The 22,848-nt window shown below is 52.9% G+C and overlaps 7 protein-coding genes across 7 annotated transcripts; 6 read left to right on the forward strand and 1 right to left on the reverse strand.

The window, feature by feature from the left end:
• Positions 1-107: 107 nt before the first annotated feature.
• L3040_000447 (uncharacterized protein) lies at positions 108-659 on the forward strand (the record flags this gene model as incomplete). Its single annotated transcript, XM_066155158.1, has 1 exon — positions 108-659. The coding sequence occupies one exon, from the start codon at positions 108-110 to the stop codon at positions 657-659; it is 552 nt and encodes a 183-aa protein (XP_066013207.1).
• An 813-nt stretch (positions 660-1,472) lies between these two features.
• On the forward strand, positions 1,473-2,883 carry L3040_000448 (uncharacterized protein; the record flags this gene model as incomplete). Its single annotated transcript, XM_066155159.1, has 4 exons — positions 1,473-1,529; positions 1,599-1,921; positions 1,969-2,023; positions 2,077-2,883. 4 exons carry the CDS (start codon positions 1,473-1,475, stop codon positions 2,881-2,883), a joined length of 1,242 nt encoding a protein of 413 aa, XP_066013208.1.
• A 560-nt stretch (positions 2,884-3,443) lies between these two features.
• L3040_000449 (uncharacterized protein) lies at positions 3,444-4,198 on the forward strand (the record flags this gene model as incomplete). The annotated part of the gene is made up of 3 exons (XM_007292429.1): positions 3,444-3,545; positions 3,635-3,826; positions 3,974-4,198. 3 exons carry the CDS (start codon positions 3,444-3,446, stop codon positions 4,196-4,198), a joined length of 519 nt encoding a protein of 172 aa, XP_007292491.1.
• Positions 4,199-7,666: 3,468 nt separating this feature from the next.
• L3040_000450 (uncharacterized protein) lies at positions 7,667-9,436 on the forward strand (the record flags this gene model as incomplete). The annotated part of the gene is made up of 2 exons (XM_007292428.1): positions 7,667-7,915; positions 7,970-9,436. The coding sequence occupies 2 exons, from the start codon at positions 7,667-7,669 to the stop codon at positions 9,434-9,436; spliced, it is 1,716 nt and encodes a 571-aa protein (XP_007292490.1).
• A 5,528-nt stretch (positions 9,437-14,964) lies between these two features.
• Positions 14,965-17,059, reverse strand: L3040_000451 (uncharacterized protein; the record flags this gene model as incomplete). The annotated part of the gene is made up of 4 exons (XM_066155160.1): positions 14,965-16,689; positions 16,770-16,781; positions 16,869-16,934; positions 17,009-17,059. The coding sequence occupies 4 exons, from the start codon at positions 17,057-17,059 to the stop codon at positions 14,965-14,967; spliced, it is 1,854 nt and encodes a 617-aa protein (XP_066013209.1).
• Positions 17,060-18,758: 1,699 nt separating this feature from the next.
• Positions 18,759-19,946, forward strand: L3040_000452 (uncharacterized protein; the record flags this gene model as incomplete). Its single annotated transcript, XM_007292425.2, has 1 exon — positions 18,759-19,946. One exon carries the CDS (start codon positions 18,759-18,761, stop codon positions 19,944-19,946), a length of 1,188 nt encoding a protein of 395 aa, XP_007292487.2.
• Positions 19,947-20,630: 684 nt separating this feature from the next.
• On the forward strand, positions 20,631-21,462 carry L3040_000453 (uncharacterized protein; the record flags this gene model as incomplete). The annotated part of the gene is made up of 4 exons (XM_066155162.1): positions 20,631-20,937; positions 21,012-21,067; positions 21,117-21,199; positions 21,249-21,462. 4 exons carry the CDS (start codon positions 20,631-20,633, stop codon positions 21,460-21,462), a joined length of 660 nt encoding a protein of 219 aa, XP_066013210.1.
• Positions 21,463-22,848: the final 1,386 nt, after the last annotated feature.

A 22,848-nucleotide genomic window follows, 5' to 3' on the forward strand; every position in this document is an offset into this window, starting at 1 on the left:
GGCTCCTTCCCTCATCGAATGATCGCGAGATAATACCTAACGACAACACGATCTCTCTCTCTCCCTCTCTCCCTCACCACTTGATCGGTAGCAACACATCAGAAAGAATGAACGCAACACCCAACCCCCCCCCAGAGCGAGCCTTCGCTCTGCAGAAATACCTCCTCCTCCACTCTCAACACGACGCTCTGCAAAAGCACCTCGCTCAAATCTCCAGCGCATTCCCAAGCACCATGACCTCGCCAACGAGCACTCCCTCTCGCTCGCGCTTCCCGTCCATATCCTCCACGACCGACTCCGAAGATGGCATGCTCGTGTCTTCTCCGTACGCGGAGCCAAACAATCAGCGATGGGACAGCATCCCACGACTGGATCAGCGTCCCCAGCTTCACAAACGGGGGTCGAGTCTCCCGATGGTCGTTGACGAGAGCATCCTGGATGCCATCGACGAGGATGAGGATAAGTTGAAGGACGTCAATATGCAGATCAAGCAGACGTTGACGGACCTGCTGAACTGCGCGAGCGTCAGGAATGACAACAAATATCGGTTGTGGGTTCAGACGCGGTTGATGGATGCGGAGAAGGAGTTGAAGGGGTCGAGGGCGAGGAGCTTTGACAGGAGACGCAGCGAAGACGTCGGTGCGGGCATGATGTATTGACCAGCATCACCAGATGGTTATATGGCCGAGGAACTTGGAAGCACCGAATCGTTGGAGCTTGGGTGTATGAGTAAAAGAAGTTCACGATTGACGAGGTTCGCAGGCGCAGGCGCGTTAGACATCGTATTTTTTAGATACCCCAGACTGTTGTTCAGCAGATGTCGCTCCTCCGACCCGTTACTAGTAGTACATGATAAATGAAGCTATTAATTCAAATGCCCGTCTTCGTCAGCTTTCGTCCCCCGTTAAGGATGTAAGTCTTTCGTACTCGTCTCAACGCCAACGAATGACCCGAATATTGACATTACAACCTTCACCATTACTCGCCGATTCAGCAGGCCACCTTGTCCCTTCTCGCCTCCATAATTGTACTTGTTATGCCAGCTCCCATGTCAAAACAATCACCCCGAGAAACCCCGTAGAGCCTCATATCACATGCTTCCAGCGCAGCATTTAGAGTTCCCACACTTCCCGGCTGGCGGGGGAGAATACCGATAGTGCAGCGCTACGATGCGACTACCTGCGTGTCAGAGGTCAATAACAGATGGAATCTACGCCTCCTTCTGGTGAAGTACCAGCAATAGTCTTGAGTCAGATGTTCGCCTGGAAGAGGAAGTACATGTACTGGTAACTGCCTCGTCGGACATTAGCTTCGCCGAACATTAACTTTCTTCGACTTCGATTGGGGTATATATATCGTTTGAGAAGACCGAATACTCATTCATATCTTTTATTTTTTACCCTCTGCTCACACCTCCGTAGAGATACATATCTATATCTAGCCCCGTGGGCGTCGATTCCTGTGCTTTCACTATGTCTACTGAGCAACTACCTCCGCAGCAGAAAGGGGCGTTTTTCTCGTTCATCAGGGTCCGTACTACTCTGAGTTCTCTCTTGAAAAGCCATCTCAATGCCACTCAGCAACTGACAGTCCCACAGTCCCTCGCATCTTTCAAAGGCGACCTCGCTACCCTCACAGCGCCTCCTTTCCTCCTCTCCTCCCAGTCCATAATCGAGTACTCCGCGTACTGGAACGAAAGTCCCTCCCTCCTGGTTGCGCCAGCCAGCGAACCAAATCCCGAGAAGCGCGCATTGCTGGTGTTGAAATGGTTCATCAGTACATTGAAGGAACAGCACAGCAGTAAGGATGAACATGGCAGGAGGAAGAGAATGAAGCCCCTGAACCCGTTTCTTGGAGAGCTGTTTATGGGAAAGTGGGTTGATGGGGCGGGCACAACGAATTTAGTTGCTGAACAGGTTAGGTGTGTCATGAGTTGTAGGTGCTGTGTGATTGTGCTGACGGAAACAGTCACCATCCTCCGATTACTGCGTATAATATTTGGAACGATGAGCATGGAGTCAGGGTGTGTCTCCTCCTCGAAGTCAAAGTCAAGGAACCTAGGCTAATTTAAAGTAGCTGGCAGGCCATGTCGCTCCCAAAGCCTCATTCTCCACAACAGTCAACATAGACCGACAAGGGTACTCGATCCTGCACCTCGACAAATTCAATGAAGACTACTTCATAACGATGCCCAAGATCCACATTGAAGGCATAATGACCGGTTCTCTGGCACCAGAACTCAGTGGTACAACATATATACGCAGCTCGTCGGGCTATACCGCAGAAATCCACTATTCGAGTAAGGGCTGGCTGAGCGGGAAGCGTAACACTTTTCTTGCTACTTTATGTCACGACGATCATGAGACGGAACCACTGTATATGTTGGAAGGGCAGTGGAGTGGGGAATTTACGATAAAGAATATGGCCACGGGAAAATTTGTCGGGAAAATCGATACCAGTGCCATTCCCAGGACGCGCTTGACAGTCGCCCCGATCGAGAAACAACACCCCCTTGAATCGCGGCGCGCATGGCAACACGTCGTAGACGGCATCGAGAAAGGCGATATACTGGCCATCGGGCAGGAGAAATCGAAAATCGAAAACGAGCAAAGAGAACTGCGCAAACGTGAGAAAGCTAAGGGAGTAGAGTTCCCAAGAAGGTATTTCTCGAAAGTGAAGCATGATCTCGTGGCGGAAAAGTTGATTAAGGGGTTGAAGGGGAGGGGTGTAAGGGGCGATATGGATATGGCGCACGGGGTGTGGATGTGGGATGAGGAGAAGTATCGGAGTGTACAGGAGGGTAGAAGTGATGGGGTGAGAGGTCCGAGGAGGACAAGGTTTGATTCTGGGGTTGGGGGAATGCTTTTGGATATTGCTAAATAGGTTCGCAATGGGTAAGACTTCGACTCTGGGATTTGATTGGTTAGAGAACTGTGTAGGTCTAATAGAGAAAAGATATATCAAAATCATCAATATATTAAGCCCTATCCCAAGGCAGCATCACATCCTGCTTCTGAGTCCGCATGATAAGAGATTCCCTTGGAGCAGGCCCAGCCAAGCCAAACTATGGGAAGCTACACGCCGTGAAGCGTCATGCGAGGATCAAAACAAAATAAACCGATTTCAGCCCGAATGGGAAATATAAGCCTATTATTACGCGATGGGTGTTCTTTGAGCATTCCAGCGATTACAGCAAGGGTTGATAGGGAGTTCAGAATAGCACGAGGTGGTATGGCTACGTCATAGCTCGATATTCACAACCAACGCTGGCACGATCAAGCTTAGGTTCACTACGCAGAGGTAATCAGAGCTAAGCAGCATATAAGAAAGAAGGGGTCCAACTCAAGCTTCGACTTCCATCGTCAACCTGAAAACCCTTACAACCAACAATCCAGACCTCTTCCACCAACCAAACCAAAACATATCAAACAGCAAACGTGACCATGTCTGACAAAGACACTTCCAGCCTTCAGTCGTACATCGACTCTGCTACTGGCGCCGTTCAGTCTGCCATGGGCTCGTTGACTGGTAACACTGCTGACCAGGTAGCGATCCCTCTCTCTCGTCCTGACTACTACACCTTTCACATTTCTTTATCCAAATCCACAACATAAATCTGACAGTAAAGTATCAGAACGCCGGCGAAGCCAAGAAGGCAAAGGGCGACCTCGAGCACGATGCCTCCAAGGCTACCCTCAAGGTTGGCAGTCTGACTGCTTCATCCTCGGGAGCCGTCACCAAGGACGACCCTAACCGCACCGAGGGAAGCTGGAACCAAACTGTGGGATCGGCGAAGGAGGCTGTGGGTGGACTCATTGGCAACCAGGTTACTTTTTCTTCTCCTTCTCTCCGTCCTCTTATTGGCGAGCAAAAGACATCTTTCTCCTTGTCACAGTACACCTTCGTCTCTTGGCGGATGAGAAAGGCAAGACCGGAAACCTAAGTTAGAAACTGACGGGAATCTGTATCACAGAGCCTGAAGAACGCTGGTGCCCAACAAAACGCCGAGGGCAAGGGCCAGGAGGCCCAAGGTCAACTCAGCGATCTCGGCTCCGGCGTTGCGAACCGCGTCGGTGGTGCTGTCAGCGGTGCCGTCGCGGGCATCACGGGTAATCGGGACGCTCAGCTGAAGGCGCAGGAGCAGCACGATATCGGCAAGACGCAACAACGAGGTGCCGAGCATGATATTCAGAAGTAGAACTCGTAGGTAGACTGATTGATGCGTGAGACGGAAGGAGGTGCTTGATAGATATGGCGGTGCCGGATGCGGGAATCGGGATATGCTGCTACCGTGTGGCTTTGGTGGCTCGGTCGAGTCTGTAATGGCCTTTTCTGCTTTTTGATTATAGGAAATAAATACCCTCTATGCGTACAGTTGCTACTTCTTCCAAGGTTCCTAGACACGCTCATCCAGCTCGTGAGGAGGGAGACAAATTATGAAAGCCCGAAAGCCCGAAAGCCCCATGACAAGTTCCTGATGCACATGTCGAAATGATGCAGCCAGCCGACTAGCATCTCTCTCGAAATTCACACCACCACCCCGACAGTAACCAGCAACAGCCAGAAAACCCCATTCCGAACTCTCCAGCACCATAATTCGCACACGCAGAAATACAATCTAGTTCCTGCCTTCCTCTCCAGATATCGTGAGAGTGTTGCTCTGCCCCAGATCCAGAGACACAGTAAGTTAGGTAGGTACCTTATAGAGATCTCCTCTCCTTTGAGCACTTGGGCGCGCGCCGCCTAGCCTGCAGCTGCAGCATCGAAGCAGCTTCGGAACCTCTCTCTCTCTCTTTTCTTTTCTTTTTTATTATTATTTTATATTTAGGCTAAGCGAAGGCCAACCAACATCTGAATACCCCTACCTTAACTACCCATAATCCACTCATTCCCTGTTACCTATGATGACCCAAAAAAGTCTGATATCCCCTCTTCCCTTCCTCCCCCCCTGCCCCCTTGGGGGAAAAAAATGAAAAAGAAAAGAAGAGAAAAGAAGCGGAATGTGGAAAGTGTAAAAGTGTACTGTAAATGATGGAAAGGACAAAGAGAGGCGGGGGAACACAAGAGGAGATAAAGCGGGAGAAGTAAAGAAGAGGGGATGAGATGGACGAGGTTCAAGTATGGGATTCGAACCTAGCTGTGCTCGGGCGAGAGGGGAAACGGCGAGATAGAGCTTGAGCTTGAGCGAGGCGCTGCGTTGGATCTTCTTCATCTCGTTTGGTGTTGGGAGTTGGTGTGTGTGTGTGGGTTGTACTTTGAGCGGAGTGGAGCGAAGTGGACGAGGTGGGATATTCTGGAGGGGGAAGGGGAAGGGGTGAGGAGGGTGAGGGTGTAGGGTGTAGGGTGTAGGGTAAGCTGCGGACCCCGGGTTAGATGGAATAGGGATGCCTTTTCTTCTTTTTCTACTGGGGAAGAATTGGCTCTCGGAAATGGAAACGGCAGGCCATTGATTGATACCTTGATGTTTACTTCGTATAGGTTTCAGATGGCATCTGCCGGCCGGGCCTGTACTGATCTGATCTGATCTGATCTGGTCTGGTCCTGCGCCCCCGAAGTTGGGAGGCAGACTACAGTGAGTGAGTGATATCGGCGGCCAAATGAATACGGATCCTTTCGAAGCCCACCTTCTGTATCACTCTCTCGTTTGGAAGCTCTTGCGGGGTGCGCCTGCCGCTAGACACTTTACAAGGTGGGAAGTATCTACGGCTAGGAAAGGGGCTCGCTTAATCGTTTGAGCAGAGAGCTGCTCGGCGGGCAAAATTGGTAGAAGAAGCTTTATTTACTATCATACTAATTCGAAAAGAAAAAAAACCCCCCCGCGGAGCAAGTCTAGCTGACCATTCTGCTGTGCTCTTTGCGCTACCCCGTAGAGTATAGATCAACGGAGGGCTTTACGAATGTAGGTAGGGTTCTGCTGTAGAGAAAGAATGTCCTCCCTGCTTACTCACGATGCCGTTCTGCACTGTATGTTGCTCGACAATCAGGTGGGTGGGAAGAGGTGTTGCCCATGTGGAGAGGCCTACAAGAGTCGCCCGGATTCTTTAATTATATAGCGCTGGTTCCTATTTCCGTTCGTATGGGGAGATTGAGCATTGCGGTTGGGAGAGGGAAGGAGCGACGGGTGCAGCCTTTTCCATGATAAGTCACTAAGTCGGTCTTCTGTTCTCCATTGCAGAGGGAAGTGCTGAAGGTAAAGAAGACTGCTTTGGAGGAGGGGAAGGGGAGACGATATCAGCAGCCAGGCATCTGGTTGACGATAAGCTCGCTATGCTGGACGCGTAAAACAGGTCGTTGCCAAGTCACTGAAAGTAGAGCGAGGTGATCCAAGAATCAGTAGGCCAATAGTAATATCTTGTATTTGGCAGCTTGATAAAACTGACCTTTTAGGCAAAGAATAACAACAGATCTATCTCTTGGCTGCTCTCTCAGCGCTAGACGTGGACTCATGAGAGACGAATTCAAAGCTGGACTGTCACTGGCACACTATTCGTCAAGTAATATTGTCTTGGAAGCCTCATCGAGTCCTTCGGAGTCGGCAGGTCCCAAAAGCAACTCTTTTTAATTTGTCCAAGTAACCACACCACGGTGCATCGAATGACCGGCCTTCCTCGGGCACAGAAGTGAGACTTGTCCCATGCAGACCAGTACTCGGTACAACGACCGTCACGGAACACCGCGCAGAGCTACGAGAAGGCAAGGACAAATGAAGATGGCAATCGATACACCTCCATCGAGACCGGAATGTTCCGCCGCTGTGCAACCGTCGCAAACAACACCAGACGGGGGAAGAGCTGCGTGCGCGCGAACGCGAAATGCTCCAGCAGCAGCAGCAGCATCTTTGCTACCCCTTCTCCTTGGAGTCCCGTAGAGTAAAAAGCAAAATCCGTAAAGCCGCATCTAGGATAAGTGTGACGGGATGTAAAGTGCGGCTACCGGTACATTCATGCCTCTCGTGGGAATGTCTCTCAGACGGTCAGACCCTGGCTGACAGTAAGCTGACGCACAGGACTCGGAGAGCCCAACTTGAGTTGTTGGTAATGTGAGGGATTTTCCCGTGGGACTCGTATGCAGGTAAATTGATATCGATATCCAGACAGATGAAAACGGGAGTTGATTGTTTAGATTCTTCCTTCGACCGAAGACTCGGCGGTGGGTTTGCAGCCCAGGTCAAAGAAAGACACCACGTGACGTGCCGGGTAACTTCGACCCACTCAGCTGGTGCTCGCTTCCGTCGCGGCGGACGATCGTGGACGTGGACCGGACCGTACTTCAACGGATGTCAGCTCGTGGCTGATGCTGATGCTGATGCTGATGCTGCTGCTGCTACTGCTGATGCTGGATGATTCACTTGCCGTACCTTGTACACCCACATCCTTGCTTGTAATTCGCTTGATATGCCGTCTCGCAAAGTCTCGGTGTTTACTTACGGCCGGCGACGAGTAACTCCTGACTCCTTCCTTTTGTTACATCAGATCTGCGGAATGGAATGAAATCGGCGTAACCTCAATTAGTCAGCCAAGACGTCCCGTCCTGAACCGCTTCCATATAAGCTACAGTCACCACCTACCCTTTCACAAAGACTTGTGCTCTGTCTCTTCTCTGTATCACTCACTTTCCTCGAACTGGCTTCCCACACTGACCCTCATACTTCAAGCTGCACTTCGGCATGGATTCGCGAGCAGAGACCCTGAACGAGGAGAAGGAGGTCGGCCTCAGTGTCTCGCCATCGCCGACTAGATCTCTCAACAAGGAGGCGACCGAGGCAAACAGCTTCGACGACGGAGCAACCCATCAGAGAGAAGGCTCGGTTCAAGATGATGCAGCTGTACAGGAAGGAGATGGGGATGAGGGGGATTACCCAGCTGGATTACGCATGGCTTTCATCGTCATCGCACTACTCCTCTCTATCTTCCTTGTACGTACACACAATCTCGAATATATGTGTGAATAACTAACCTGTTGATCGAAGGTATCTCTGGATATGACGATTGTTGCAACTGCTATCCCCAAAATCACAGACGATTTTAAAGGCCTCGATTTGGTCGGCTGGTATGGAGCTGCCTTCTTCCTGACCGTTGGAGCCTTCCAATCGACCTGGGGAAAGGGCTACAAGTACTTCCCATTGAAGACCACCTTCCTGGTAGCAATCTTCATCTTCGAGCTCGGCTCGTTGATATGTGGTGTCGCACCGAATTCAACTGCACTTATCGTGGGACGAGCTATTGCAGGTCTTGGGGGAGCAGGTATTGCCTCCGGAGCCTATACAATCATCGCCTTCTCGGCGAGACCTAGCAAGCGTGCTGCCTTCACCGGACTGATGGGAGCAGCATATGGAATCGCGAGTGTCATCGGGCCTCTGCTGGGAGGAGTCTTCGCCGAGAAAGTCTCGTGGAGGTGGTGCTTCTATATCAATCTCCCCGTAGGAGGCATTTCCGCTGCCATCATCGTCTTCTTCTTTACCACTCCAGCACAGGCCATCCCAGTCAAGGCCACCCTCAAGGAAAAGTTCCTCCAAATGGACATGCCCGGCTCGTTTGTTGTGATGGCCGGCATCGTCTGCTATATCCTGGCACTTCAGTGGGGAGGACAGACCAAGTCTTGGGGCGACTCGGATGTTATCGGTACCCTCGTCGGCTTCGTCTTGATCATGATCCTCTGGGCCGTCATCGAATGGTATCAAGGCGAGCGGGCCATGATCGTCGGGCGCCTGCTCAAAGATCGCCACATCTGGTCCGGCATGGCCTTCCTCTTCTTCCTCGCCGGTGGCTTCTTCCTCCTCCTCTACAACCTCCCCATCTACTTCCAAGTCGTCAGCGGTGTGTCGGCATCCGACTCTGGAGTTCGCAACCTTCCACTGATCCTCGGATGCACGATCATGACTATCATCTCGGGCGGCTTGATTTCCGCGTTCGGCGTAGCAGTCCCGTTGATGATTGCCGGGGCCGTACTCGCCACGATCGGCAACGGCCTCCTCTACACGCTCGACATCCATTCCTCCTCGTCAGCCTGGATCGGCTACCAGGCGCTCTCTGGAATCGGCATCGGCCTCGCCCTCCAAGTCCCGATCATCGTAGGACAGGCGGTCGCCAAACCCGAGGATCTCTCGTCCGTCACCGCCATGATCCTGTTCGCGCAAACCATCGGAGGCGCCTTCTTCGTGTCAGCTGGCCAGGTCGCCCTCTCGAACGTGCTGCAGAGCTCCGTCGTGAAATACGCGCCTTCGGTTACGCCAGCCGATGTCCTGCTAGTGGGTGTCACTGAGATCCGCAGCCATTTCGAGGCCGATGTTGTGGAGGGGATTGTGATGTCGTATCTGGAGGGGTTGAAGGCTGCGTATGCGATTGCGATTGCTTGTTCGGGCATTGCGGTCATCTTCAGTTTGTTCAGCAAGTGGACGAATCTGAAGGGGAAGGTGCAGGCAGGTGGTGCCGCGTGATAATAGGTAGTAGCTAGGTTCTATGTGTGTTTTTTTTTTTGGGCTCCGGGCGCAAAAGTCAAGGCATTTCTTACGGAGGAAATATGATACCCGACTTTCAAACAGGGAAAGAGGGCGTTCATAGGAGTTACGGATGTTTTGAGGACCTGAAGGCACATAAGACTACACTACACTTCCTCCCAGATAAAATCAATAGATTGTACATCACTACAGAAGCTCATCGTTTCCAGGAGCGCTGGTGGCAACGAGGCGCCGACTGTGAGTGGCAAGGCATCAACTTAGTTGTATTTATGGTACCGTACCGTACTACCGGCGCACCTGTCAGAGGGATGGTCGAGGATCGACGGTGTAGGTAGGTACGAGGGTGGGCAGCTAGATTTGTGGATTTGAGGCTCGTATCCGGCATCGGCGCTTGTGTGAGGGAGCGGGAGTAATTGGCGCCCAGAAAAGCGTACATACGTACCTACCTGAAGGAGGAGGAAGCGCGCGGTCATCCCGCACGATGCACTCCGGGTGTAATTTCTCCCCTTCCGCCCGCAGATTTCCTTCACCCTTTGCCATCCCTCCCTCCATCCCTCCATCCCTCCATCCACCCATCCATCCGTCCTTATCAGAGTAGACTGCTGTGTTATATGTATACGAAGTATAGGTAGGTACCGGTAGGTAGGTTGATTGCAAAGGTTCCCCCCGCGGGGGGGCGTCATCATCCTACGGAGCGACCCAGACCCAGACCCAGACCGGCCGGACCCGCCCTCATCCTTCCACAGCTAGGAGCCTCAGGCGCCTGGCCTTCCCTGCAAGGCAAAGCAAAGTAGAGTAGAGCAAAGCAATGCGCGGAATCCATCGCCGGCGCCGCTGGGAAATTGGTTTGATGAGTGGTGAGGGGTCGGATCTCGACAACAGCAGAAGCAGCGCGCGCGCATGATGCATGCATGAGAGGTCGCTTTGTCGAGATGAGTTGGGTTGGGTTGTGCGTGTCCGTCGGATCGTTGTACCGTAGATGATTCTGAAATCGAATTCAGATTCTGGCTTGCGGGTTGCGCGCGACGCGGGATGCGGATGCTCTGATGATTTTCATAAGGAGGTATCCTTCCTGTCGCGGTGGACACGGCGACTGGCTTCTGGGGGGGTGGTACCGGAGCTGGAGCTGGAGCTCTCTCTCGTTCTCGTCTCTGGACAGGAAGGTCGAGGAGCTCCTGGGAAGGGCACGGAGGTCAAGAAGCAGCCAGGCACATTCTGTCTGTGGCCGTTGGGGTGGCATGGCATGGAGCGCGATAGCCGGAGTCAAAGTGTCTGTCTGGGGTGGTGTTTCTGCCAGCCAGCGAGGAGCCTCAGCTCACACGAAGCATGAAGCATGAATCACACACGAACAGCGTGCCTCTCCTCACACAACCTACGGAACGACCACTTCTGTGACAGTGCATTTCAAGTACGACATGTGAAGACGCTGCTCATTCACACCACCAAACTCATCTCTTCTTCGAAACTAAGCGCAAAGCTCAGGTATCAATGAAAAGAAATGTCTCCCGAGTAGGAGGGTGCTATCAAAAATTCCCCCGGCAGCGACCCCGAAGGATAGCTGACAGTTCTCAACGCCCCGATGTGCAATGGAGGTTTCGTACTGTAAACACCGGCATTCATGAGCGCCATGTTTCCAAGAAGGTAAGTATGAAGAGGGGAAACGGAAGATCAGCGGAGGGAGGCGACCTTAAGTACTTGGGAAATTGGGGAGCTCGGGCCACCTGACGCTAGGCTGTAAATGGCTCTTGGCTTACCACGTGATACAGCGTGAGGAGCGGCACGTGTTATGTAACGCACCGCTTGGCAATCAATGGAAGTATTTTTTCCATAGTCTACTGTACTATCCCCCCCATGAATAAATGTCGGACCCAGTTTAGGCCCGTATATCGTAGAGCGGGGGGTTCTGAATGGCTTAAGGCCCTGTCAACTCTAATGCACAGACTAAATATTGGCTCAAAGATACTTTTCAGGGTTGAATGAATCCTTTCTTATTCTACGTATGTACTACGTACTACGTAGTAGTAGTACGTTGATCGATTTAAGCCCTGATAAGATCCCTTGCGGAATTATACTTTCGATATGTATTCATGGGGGGGGGGGGAGTAAGTAAGGAGGAGTCACTGCAGAACTAGCGCCTTGGCGATAACAAAGGCGCTAAGAGGTGCTTATACTGCCTCTTTCCCCTCTTCCGAAATCCTCAGCCTCACAACGTCGCAATCAGGTCTCTCAACCTCGTCCTCTTACCCACCCGCCGTCCCATAGCATTTTACATGGTTTTCTAAGTACACAGCAATCCAAAAATAAAACACAATAAAATAAATAAATACAAAATAAATAAATAAAATAGCCCCCTTATGTGGCCGCGTGTTGGCCTCCGGCACGGTTCTCATCCAGCTTTAGCTCAAGCTAGCTGTTTTACTGTAAGAGCCTTGCTTGGAACCGGATCTGCCAAATGTTGTACTACCGTACGTACTACGTACGTACCAAAGTCTCTCTTTCTCTCCTACAGTACTGTAGAGTGCACGACGCGCGGGCAATAAATTATGCTTCCCTCTCTTATATTCAAGGGGACGGAGGAGACCCATCCCCACCACTCCTGATACCAGATCGCCATTCCGCTCGGTTTTGTCCTCTGTGTCAGGATCCCCAGCAATCTCCCATCTCTTCCGATTAATACGGTAGTCTCGCTCGACTTGTTTAATTAGCTTTTCCTCGCTTTCCCACCGATGAGCCTGAAGGACCCAAATCGTTGCTGGTTATCAGTGTCGGTTGGAATAACCATCTGCGGCCGTGCAGGGAGATGTGGAATATACTACGTAGTACTACGTACTACCGTACGTATGCAAAGCGTAACGCCTCCTCCGGGCTCGGCATCTTCACTGACTCGATGTATGATATATTTCCTAGTGACTTTTTCGTTTTCGTATTGAGAGAGAGACATAGTTTCGCTTTCTCACCCTTACCACCTCCTATTACTCCCCCCGCAATAATACAGTATGGGATCCATATTCTGCTAACCTCTTGAATCTTTTCCGGATCCGCTTTGATGGCACAATGCCACGCCCCAGCCAAAACCTTTTGTAGCGAGGAGGTGTGTCCACTATTTTCAAATTATGAACTCCCGCGTATCAAGTACGTAGTAGGTAGGCAAGTCACGATGCGGAAAATATAAGTTTTCCTTACTCGTACAAGAGCCGTGACCTGACATACGTAGTATTATACGTAGCGCTCGTTCTTTCATATCGCATGTTTTCCTCTCTCTCTCAAGGGCCTTTGGAGCTCATGTACGTAGTATGATCACGGCCTCCTCTCATAATTCACGTAATAGTTTAAAGAGGCTTATATTATATCAAGAAAGACGGAGCTGACGGGGGAAGCCTATCGATAACCGATACGTAGTAAGTTCTTTTCCGTAAGCTCTCTCGGAGAGAAAGCTTGAGGCTGGCAAGATCGAGCGGATAGATGGATGGCGATAGTAGTATCGTTTTTGGGAGATGCTAGTGTGGAAGGTTTACGAGCTCTTCGGTAGTGCGAGCTGATGAAAGGAGGGTAGGCTTGCAAAGGAAGAAGATCGTGAGGAAAGGGGTAGTAAGGAAGATGACAGTAAGGAAGATGACGATAAGGAAGGTGATGGATCCAACCTAAACCGGTGCAAAAGAGAGATTTACAGAGTATATCCCTCCACCTCCAATCATCTTCCCAATCCTAGCAACCGCAGTCAAAATTATTTTTATTCCCATATTGAAAATCGCCTCACGTCCATATACCGGTACGTACCGGTAGGTACCGTAGTAACATTGAATTCCCGCCTCGCTAAAAAAAAAACTATTTATAACACCCGTACCCCCTTGGTCGGAGCAGGTACCAAGTTCAGCTAGCGGCAGGATTGCGGCTCCTACAGTAAGTAGTACCGGTACCGGTAGTACTCTTCAGTACCTACCTTACCTAGTAACCCGATCACGACCATTCAGTAATACGACCAACCAACTTCTCTTCTCGTGATTTTCCTGCCACTGTACACGCGAATCCTCAAGCACCCACGCACGCACCCACCCACCCACCGACTCGGGACAGTAGGTAACCCGTACAACACTTATCCAACAGCACCCAACCACTTACTAACTAACACACCAATCTTTTTTTTTTTTTTAAAAAAAAAGAAATGGTATACACGCTCAGAAAAAACACCGCGAGACAAGACCTGCATCACAAATGCAAAGAAAGCATCTATCATCTATCTACCTTATCTATTGCAAGGCAAGCAGCCAAAATTGTAGTTAGTTAGTTCGTAGTAGTGGGGCTTTCTAGCCGAGAAAAAAAAAAAAACTAGTCTTGCACGGCACGATTAGATTACGGTACCGTAGATTTCTTACCGGGTCCGCTTCTACCACTACTGTTACGTACGTATCGGTAGGTAAGGTACGTAGTAGGTAGGTAAGTCCCGTCCTGTCGAGCCAGCGAAAAAGCACGTCCATTCCCATTCCCCCCCCCCTTAAAAAAAGTTCCCCCTTTTTTTCTTTTTTTTTTCTTTTTTTTTTAAACTACCGACCTGCTAGTAGTACGTCCCAGACGTAAGTACCTATTACCTCTCAAGGGCAAGCAGGGCAAGCAGGGGGTTTAAAGTACTACCAAACTTTCAAGGCACCCTCGAGGGGTACGGTAATACTACGTACCTACCTACCTACTACCTACTTACGCCTGTACCTACCTACCTACCTACCCTACCTACTGTCACTACCGCACAGGACAGAGAGGAAAGCACCAAGCACGCATACCGGTCCCGGTACCGGTACACACAGCCAGGAGCGTCGTGGTGGGTTTGTAAGTCGCCGTCTGACATCGGGGAGGCGCGTTCTTGTATTTATCCTGCACGGAGAATGTGTGCGTGTGCGTGTGCGTGCGTGCGTGTGTGCGTGTGTGTAATCAATCGGTGGCGTGCGTGGTTGTAGTAGTACGGTACCTAAGTATATCGAGTTTGTGAAGGGTGGAAAGCTTACCTACCTGGAGGTACGGACGGTACTGTCCCGCCTCGGGTCGGTGGTGCCGACTGGACTAACTACTACTAACTGACTGACTTACTAGGTAGTACATACAGCAAGCAAGGCGGTGAGAAAAAAAATATATATACGAAAAGTGAAAAAGGGGGGGGTTTTTTTTTTTTCAAAATATTCAACGACACGAATTTAAAATAATAATCGGTGGTAGATCCCATCACTACTTACTTCGCGCTAATAATATATAGAAAAAAAAATTCGAAGAGTTGACCCGTATGGATTACTGAAGAGTGCTACCTAGGAGCCGCAATCCTGCCGGCCTTTGACTTGTACTCCGACCAGGGGTACGATTATTGCAACCTCCTTTCTTATCTAATTGTATAGTAACAAGATCAGCGTATAAGCACAAATGCACGTGTTATGTACGTACGCTCGGCAATCAATGGGAGTGAAGATAGACGTATTGGGATTCAGAAGAGCACGGTTGTATTCTTTCACCCTACCCATCTTACCTTACCCCCCCGAACGGTGAAATCGCTCGTGAGCAGCCATCGCGAATGCAGGCATGACAGCACCGCACTCACTACACTGCTCCCGATCGCCGTCATCTTCCTCGTCATCCTCCCACACGCCATCCTCAGCAATGGTGTTCTGCGTCGGGCGTATCGTGTTATCCTCCGAGCCAGCAGCCAGGAGGGCACTGTCCGATGCTTCATCTCCAGCACTTGGATCGGCTCGGCCAGTGTCAGGTGCCGGTAGCTCGCTGCCGGCGGTCTCCTCCTCCGCAACGGGGTCGGGAGGCACATCTCTATCCTCCACTTTCCACTCCTTGAGTACTTCCTCCTGTCTCTTGAACATGCGTCCGATGTCACGCCCTCCCCCTTTACCGTCCTCGCTTGCGGCTTCGACCATATTGGTCACTCCGACATTCACCAGACTCAGGTTCCATCCCGAGGGGTAGGGATGTAGTTTGCGGAACATTGGTATGAGCGTTTCTTGGACGAGTCTCTCCACGGTAGCATCGATACCATCCTTCAGGTTGAACACGGCGCTCGGGAGAGGTCCGGACCTCGATATGCGGTTGAATGACCTCGTTCTGGTTCCGTCCGCATTCAAGGGAGGTCGCGGTCTCGTAGATAGACGGATCGTCTTGGGATAGGCGGTCCATCTTTTGGTGGTGGCGTCGGCATCCTCGTCGTCCTCCAGCAAGTCTGCGTGCATCCGCTTGACCAAACTGGTAGCAAGCGCCCGCAGCTGCGTTGAAACCTCGGGAAGCGTATCGAGCCGGACATAAGAGTCCTCAATACTGATCTGAGTTGGCACGTTCTTGGCCTTGTGAACTTCGGTGTCGTCGATGCCATTGATCAGACCCCACGCCTTCCCACCGATGCCTCGTTCTGCGCCCGGGCCTCCGAGTATCTTTTCCAGAAGCTCGGGGCCCATGCCAGAGAACAATCGGGCATCGCGGACCGTGACCGATTCCTGGGTACCACCATAGATCAAGCCCGCGTCGAATTCGGCCGGGCGGGAGAGGAGGTGGTTCCGGATTCGCTGCGACATCTTGAACCCAATGCCCGGAATCTTGCCAATGTCATGGCTATCGACGAACCTCGTCACATTGCTCTCGCTCGCTCCATGTGGCACGTCTTGGGAGCTGACATACGGGGGGAGTAGGGTCGTCTGTCCTTTCGGTTTGTGTCGATTGCCAACCAGTTTGCTGAGCAATTTGTTGGTCGAAATCCCCACGGTTGAGGTATAGCCTCGCACTTCCTCCAACTGCCACCGCATGTGTTGCGCGAGATGGGACGCCAGAATCAGGCGTGTCATGAGCCCCTCGTTCCCATCGTGGCGTGGGTCAGCCTGGAGGGGCCCGTCGGGTGGGTATCCACGGCCGGCGATGGCGGTGGCATCGAACGCAAAGCCGACCGTCGGATCATCTGGCCTCAGCTGAAAAAACGCGCGGGGGAGGTCGTGTGGATTCAGGAGGGCGAGGTTGAAATGCACCATGTCCGACACGTCCATGAAGACCTCATCAAAGCCCAACCGCTCGACTTTCCCGCTCCAGGTGAAGGATTCTAGGAATCTGTAGTTGGACTTGGAGGCATCTCGGAACCTGCCCAGTTCCTCTCCCAAGACGATGACCACGTCGGGACAGATCTTCTTCGCGTCCGTGACCAGCTGAAGCTTCTTCAAGCCCCGGCGTCTGGCTTCGTAATTGCAGGTGACGATGATTTGCTTCTGGGGCCGGCTTAGTGTCTTGGTTACAGCCGACGGGAGGAGGCGAGGGGGCGAGGGGGATGATCGCATGTCATGTTTACCTGTTGCACCGCCTACTTACTGCCAGCGTCAGCTCGACTCTATGTGTGGCGGTCGCGTCCTCTACTTCTGCTTGCGTATGCCGGGAACACTCGACTAACCAAAGGCAACGACTTCAACTCGGGCCGCTCGTGCTCAAAGACGGCCGCGTAGAAACAGTCATAGTCCTAGCCGATGTCAGAAAGACGAGATCGGTTATGCGAACACGAGGCTGTGGGCCACGCCATGCTGGGCAAGTTACGAAATGGATGATTGTCCGGTGGTCGTTTCTCTTTGGGGGCTTGGTCATCATCACGACTGCGGCCGTTTGGAGTTGAGGTTGTTGACGTTGCCGCCGCCTCGGACGGAGGTGGGGGGGGGGTGGAGGAGGGGGGGATGGTACGTCACGCTACGGGAGGTGTGGCGCGTCGGCCGGAAGAATCTCCCCCAGGCAGCGGATTGGATGGGATGGGATGGGATTGGATTGGATTGGTTGGACCTCGGCTCATGCTATGCTATGCTATGCTGTGCTATGCTGTGCTATGCTGTGCTATCCCGTGCTGTGCTATCCCGTGCTATCCCGTGCTCTCCCGTGCTGTGCTATAAACTGTTTCGAGCTAGTTTTCCTTCTTCATCAAGCTAGCTGTAGGTACTCTCCGTACCGCTCCTTTGTGGAGGAGTCTCATCCCACCCGCCTATCGATATCGGCACGCGATAGCGACGATGGGCAATAAGCATATTTGACTAATTTCCGTTTACGTATCGACTCGATGGAGGATTCTGTCCATCTACGATCGAATGCTTACGACAGCTTGGAGCTTTGCTTAGCCTTTACCTTTGCCTCGATGGGGGGAGTGGATGCTGGATTACGGATGAGATGGGACGGATGGATGAGATGGATGGGATTTAGGATTTATTGTATCGGGCAAGATTTTCCAATCTGATGGCTATTCTTGGGTACGCGGATGTCCTAGTTGGTAATGGGAAGATTGTATTAGGTATTGGATAATGTGTCTAGTGTGATCCTCGGACCGACTTGTGGGTTCGGGGGGTTTGGGGGGTTCGGGGGGTTTTGCGGGTTCGTCGCCACTCTGTGGGTGGGTTGCGTGTTTTTTTCCCAGTGCCCAGTCCAGTGCCCACGGGTCGACTCCACTTGACCCCACTCGACTCCACCCGCGACCCACTCTCGAACTCCACCCGTCTCCACTCTCGGCTCCACTCTCGACCCCACCCGCGACCCCACCGTTCAGATTCCAGATCGATGGCGGCCAAAAATAGATCCGCCACCGAAGCCACCGAAGCCACCGAAGCCACCGAAGCCACCGACACGAGCCCCAACAATGGGCAGAAAACTCCTGAGTTCCTGTCCATCCGTGCCAGCCTGGGTCCCTTGGATCCCCCCGGGGCCCCTTGGGTCCCTGGGACTGAAATAGCAGCACTATTGGCGTTGGCATTGGATTGGGCCATGGAGTCAAGTCTCAAGTCGCCATCCAAGAAAGTCTATCGGCCAAACAATACAGGAGAAGCAAGTAAATACCCAATGAATAGAAATACCTGTTACACCCACATATATATTCTTGCATTGCATCGTTTCGGATTTGGTGTCTCTCACCCATCCCATCATCTGCCCGCGGCCACTCATTCCCCCTACCTTCTCCCCCTACCCCCTCCCCTTTTCCCCCCCCCCTTCAGCAAACCCCCCTTCAATAACCCCAACAACCCTCAAGGGCCGTCGATCAAACATACCAAAAGCTTCGTTGATACATAGCTCCTGGCGCCCCCCTCTCTCTGTACTATCTACGGAGTACAGACAGAGTACCCGTACCTATACTCTATCAAATCGCCCAACTGCCTGCCTACTCACCCACTCACCCACTCACCCACCCTCCGTGTCTGCTTGCACTCGCTTTCCTCCTTCCACCACCTCCTCCACCACCTCCTCCACCACCACCTCCTCCACCACCATCATCAACATGATGCTCGCTCCGCTTACAACGTGTCCATCAACCACCATGTCGCTCGCTTCGACTCCTTCCATGCCGCCCAAGAGACCTCGGCTGTCCCTCCAGACCAAAACACCGACTGCCCACACGCTGGGGAAGTCCGCGACGGCCTTGAAGTCGGATTTTGACCCATCCTCTCCGACTGCATTCAACACCCTCTCCAACGCATATGCCGCCGCCATCGAGAATGCGTCGCCCAGGACAGCGCGACCTCTGGCAGACAGCAAGTCAGTAACAGCGAGACGGACCCCCTTGCGGCTCGAGACGGCCAACGTCTGTGGCAATAGCGACTATATCCACCCATCGCAACGCACCCAAACGCCGGGACCTTTCTCATCCATCTACCCAGATACACCCAGCTCGGCCTTGTCCAGTAGCGTGACCCTCGCAGCCGCCCAATCCCAATCCCAACCCCAACCCCAACCCGAAAGCGAGCCGAAACGGCCCTTCTCATTCACACCACCTCAATCAGCCGCATCCGAGCAGCCCGTTCCCAAAATCTTCACCTTTGCCTCCCAAGATACCACCAGCTCCTCGCCCAGCACCCCCAGGACGCCCCGACGTCGCTTGACCTTCGGCAGCCAAACCGCGCCCTACACCCACCCCCGAGCCTTGCGCAGCATCCTGCGCAACTCGCCTCTTCCTCCCCCCAGCGCCATGACCCCAGCAGCACTGAGTCGGGTATCGATGCGAATGGCGAACAAGGCGTCGAAGAAGGTCGGATACAACGACCCCCTCACTCAAACCATCACCACGAACAAATACGTCAAGTCACATATCGACCTCCTCGTGGAGGACTCGCCGCATTCGGCCACCGACCCGGAGATGGAGAATTTAGAAGCGCTGGACTTGACCATGGCCTACACGGGCGACGAGACGCGAGACGGGGGCCAAACCCCCGGGCCGTTTGAAGAGATGCGCCGGAGGATGGCCGAGAGCGAGTTGGAGAACCCAGGGGCACGGAAGCGCAGGCGCCGAGAGAAGAAGCGCAGGTGGGAGTGGACCATCAGCACCAACGAGACGGGTGAGGGAGATGACGCGCCGGACGGGCGGACGCCGCTGACGGCGGTCATGCGGGAGCGCACGCCAATCACGGCGATCAGGAGCGCATCCATCTCCGATAGCTCGGAAGCCAGCGAGGTGGAAGAACGATGTACCCCGTCGGGGACCGGATCGGGAGGTGGGCCAGGTGAATGAGTGGAATAGGCCTGCGCCTGTGTCTGTGGATAGGGAGCGAGCGAGCACTCGAAGTGGTGATAGTAATGATGGACGGCCGGTGACCTTTCACACATTGTAGATAATGCACTATATATACGCACCTACATACGCAACGGGACGGATTCCTGCAAATAATTCATGAAGGCATTCTCAGGATCATCCGACTTTCCGCGTGTCTATTCCTCGTGTGGGTGTTTCTCTCCCGGCTCTCTTCCCCCCCCCCCCCCCCCCCCCCCAGCGAGCCGCAGCCTCTGTTGACCTCTTGGCGGCTACAGCTTCTCGATGAAGAACAGCACCTGTCTGGCACAGACCTTCGAGAGCGGCGGACCCCGTCCCAAAGGATGGATGGCTCTGTGCAGAGCCGGTCCTCAGCGCCGATCCAAACTTCTCTCAACGACGGCCCTCCCCCCCCCCCAAGTTTCTCAATCCCAGCACATCATCACACTCACGACAGGGTTTCCATACCATACCCAGTACAGCGTGCCTCTCTCTCTCTCGGGGATATCCACTCGACGGTCTTCGTTCCATGTTGTTTTTTGCTGGCGGCTCTCTAGACGAGGTCTCGGGCAGGTAGGTAGGTGGCTGCGTCGAGGGCTGCTGGCTAGCTCCTCCATGTTCTTGCGTCGTCTTCGCCGCTCCCGGGAAGTCATCGAGCTAGATGACATGCCGCCAATCGTCCGGTCGGCAGAGGCTGAGATGTTCTGGGCCGACGCGCAAGGCCCGCGCCGAGTTGGTCGGACAAGTACAGAGGCTCGCTTGTTTCTGAAGCTGCTGCCCGCTGATGAGCCGGAGAAGGTGATTCCCGCCGGATGTGAGCATATGCTCGGTGGATTGGGGCGGGAGCAGCAACGCCTGCGGGATCGGGTGGAGGGGCTGTCGTGGTGGAAGTGGACGACGCGGACGACGCGGAGGCAGGAGGGGGTTTGGAAGAGGATTGGGTGGTTGAAGAGGATGGAGGAGCCCCGGTCTCGTAGGCGTCCATTTCTCTTTTCTTCTGAATCGTGAGCACTATTCACGAGGCGGGGTTCTGACTCCCTTCCCCAGGGCTGCTATACTTGGTGGCACGTCGCAAAAGGATACTGAAACAAGCACCTGTCAAGGTAGGATGGCCTTCTCCCACGTATCTCTCTCGACTGACTCTTTGGTCAGGTTTTGGAGGCATTGGAAGGGGAGCAAAGAGTCAAACTTGGAACTGCACCTCCTCGAGCTCGGACTCCTCTGGCTTGTACAAGGTAACGAACCCGTTGTCTGCCGAAGATGATGGCGACTGAATCCCGTCAGTGTGAAATCTCGCGTGGTGTCCACATCCCGCTGGCTCTCAACGCGTCGCCACATCATCACGCCGCTCTCTCACAGCTCTTCCTCGCCTACTAGGCATCCTCTCGTCACGCTGACCTCGATATCGCCCAAGCATGTCCAGATTCGATCCGAAAGAATCTCAAAGACGACAAAGACAAAGATAAGCCCTTACAAGGCAAATGCACCTTGCGCTTAACATATGATTGGTCAAGCTATCGACCCAGTCCTGTAGCGGCGGCCCCTCTCCTCTTCTCACTGCTCACCAGCCCGTGTTACGCGAACGGCCCGGGGGCGGTAGTAACGGCTTGGATTCCGGCACTGTGCATCGCCGCCGCTGCTCCCGATGAAGCATCGGATTCCAGCCGCCACCAAGAGAGAGGAGACTGGTTTCCGCAGCCCTGACCGCGTTGCGGGCCCTCATCGGAAGGAAGGCCGAAGGATACCCGAGGTGAGAAGACGATCGATGAAAACTGGGGCACGTGTTTCTTGTTCCGCATCAGCATCCACAAGTCAGAGAGAGAGGGGGGGGCTGGCTACCCGTCGCGAGAACGAAGGCGGAAAATGGTCGCGCGGGTCGCTGCGCGAAAGTTTTCGAATCTGAACCATGCCCCGTGCCATGCCATGCCGTGCCATGCCGTGCTGCAGCAAGACGGGCTGTGGCCGGAGCGATGAAGGATCCAGCCCATATATTACGAGCTCTGGCTATTGCTGACATGGGTGCGTAGAGATTGACATGGGCGAGTAAGCTTAGCTATTAGAATCATCAGTCGCTGTCTTTCCGTGACCACTTCACCCCCATCCTCTTCTCGTTCTTTTTTTTTTTTTTTTTTTTTTTTTTCTTTTATTGAAAACTTGGAATTGATACAACAATGCATCATCTACCCTCGCTTTGCAATCCAGCACTTCATTTTCTTTATCGCTCCTCCATAGCGATTGAGAGCGTGTGGGGGGGAGGGGGAGGGGGAGGGCGCGGGAATGGACTCGCTAGCTCGAATGCCTCTCTCGTATGTTGATAATCGACTATGGGGGGAGTGGGTATTTTTTTTTCTTCGTGGTTGGTTTCGTAGACGTTGGCTTTGTCTATCTTGTGGGGGGCTTCTCTTTCCCCTCTCGCTTGATGGGCTTTCCCTTTTTTTTTCTTTTTCTTTTTTCTTTTTTTTTTTCCTTTCCTTTTTTTTTTCTTTCTTTTTTTCTTCTTCTTCTTCTCCTTTCTTCTTCTTCCGTATCCTCGTCTAGAGCCACCACCACCACCAATACAGGTCAGCCGCCGCGCGCACACAGACCGAGCCGAGCCGAGAGTAACGGGACCGACCTAGCAAAACAATCAAGCGCGCTCGCGCGCTATCAAAGAGGCTTCTACTGCTTGGTTGGTTGGTTGGTTGCTGCAAGAGAGGTCTGTCTTCTGTGTGTGTGTGTGTGTTTGCAGACACACGTGGAATCGCTGCTGCGGGCGGGAACGGTCGTTCGAGTTCGGATGCGGGAACCTCTCGGCTATTGGATATTTTACTTGTGTGTAGTGAAGTACGTAGTTAAGCGAGTACGTAAACAAAACAAGCGGGGTCTTGGCGTTCGTCTCTCTGCT

The sequence above is a fragment of the Drepanopeziza brunnea genome (genome assembly GCF_022702325.1).
Source record: "Drepanopeziza brunnea f. sp. 'multigermtubi' strain 214-2 chromosome Unknown ctg1, whole genome shotgun sequence".
NCBI classification, from domain to species: Eukaryota; Fungi; Ascomycota; class Leotiomycetes; order Helotiales; family Drepanopezizaceae; genus Drepanopeziza; species Drepanopeziza brunnea.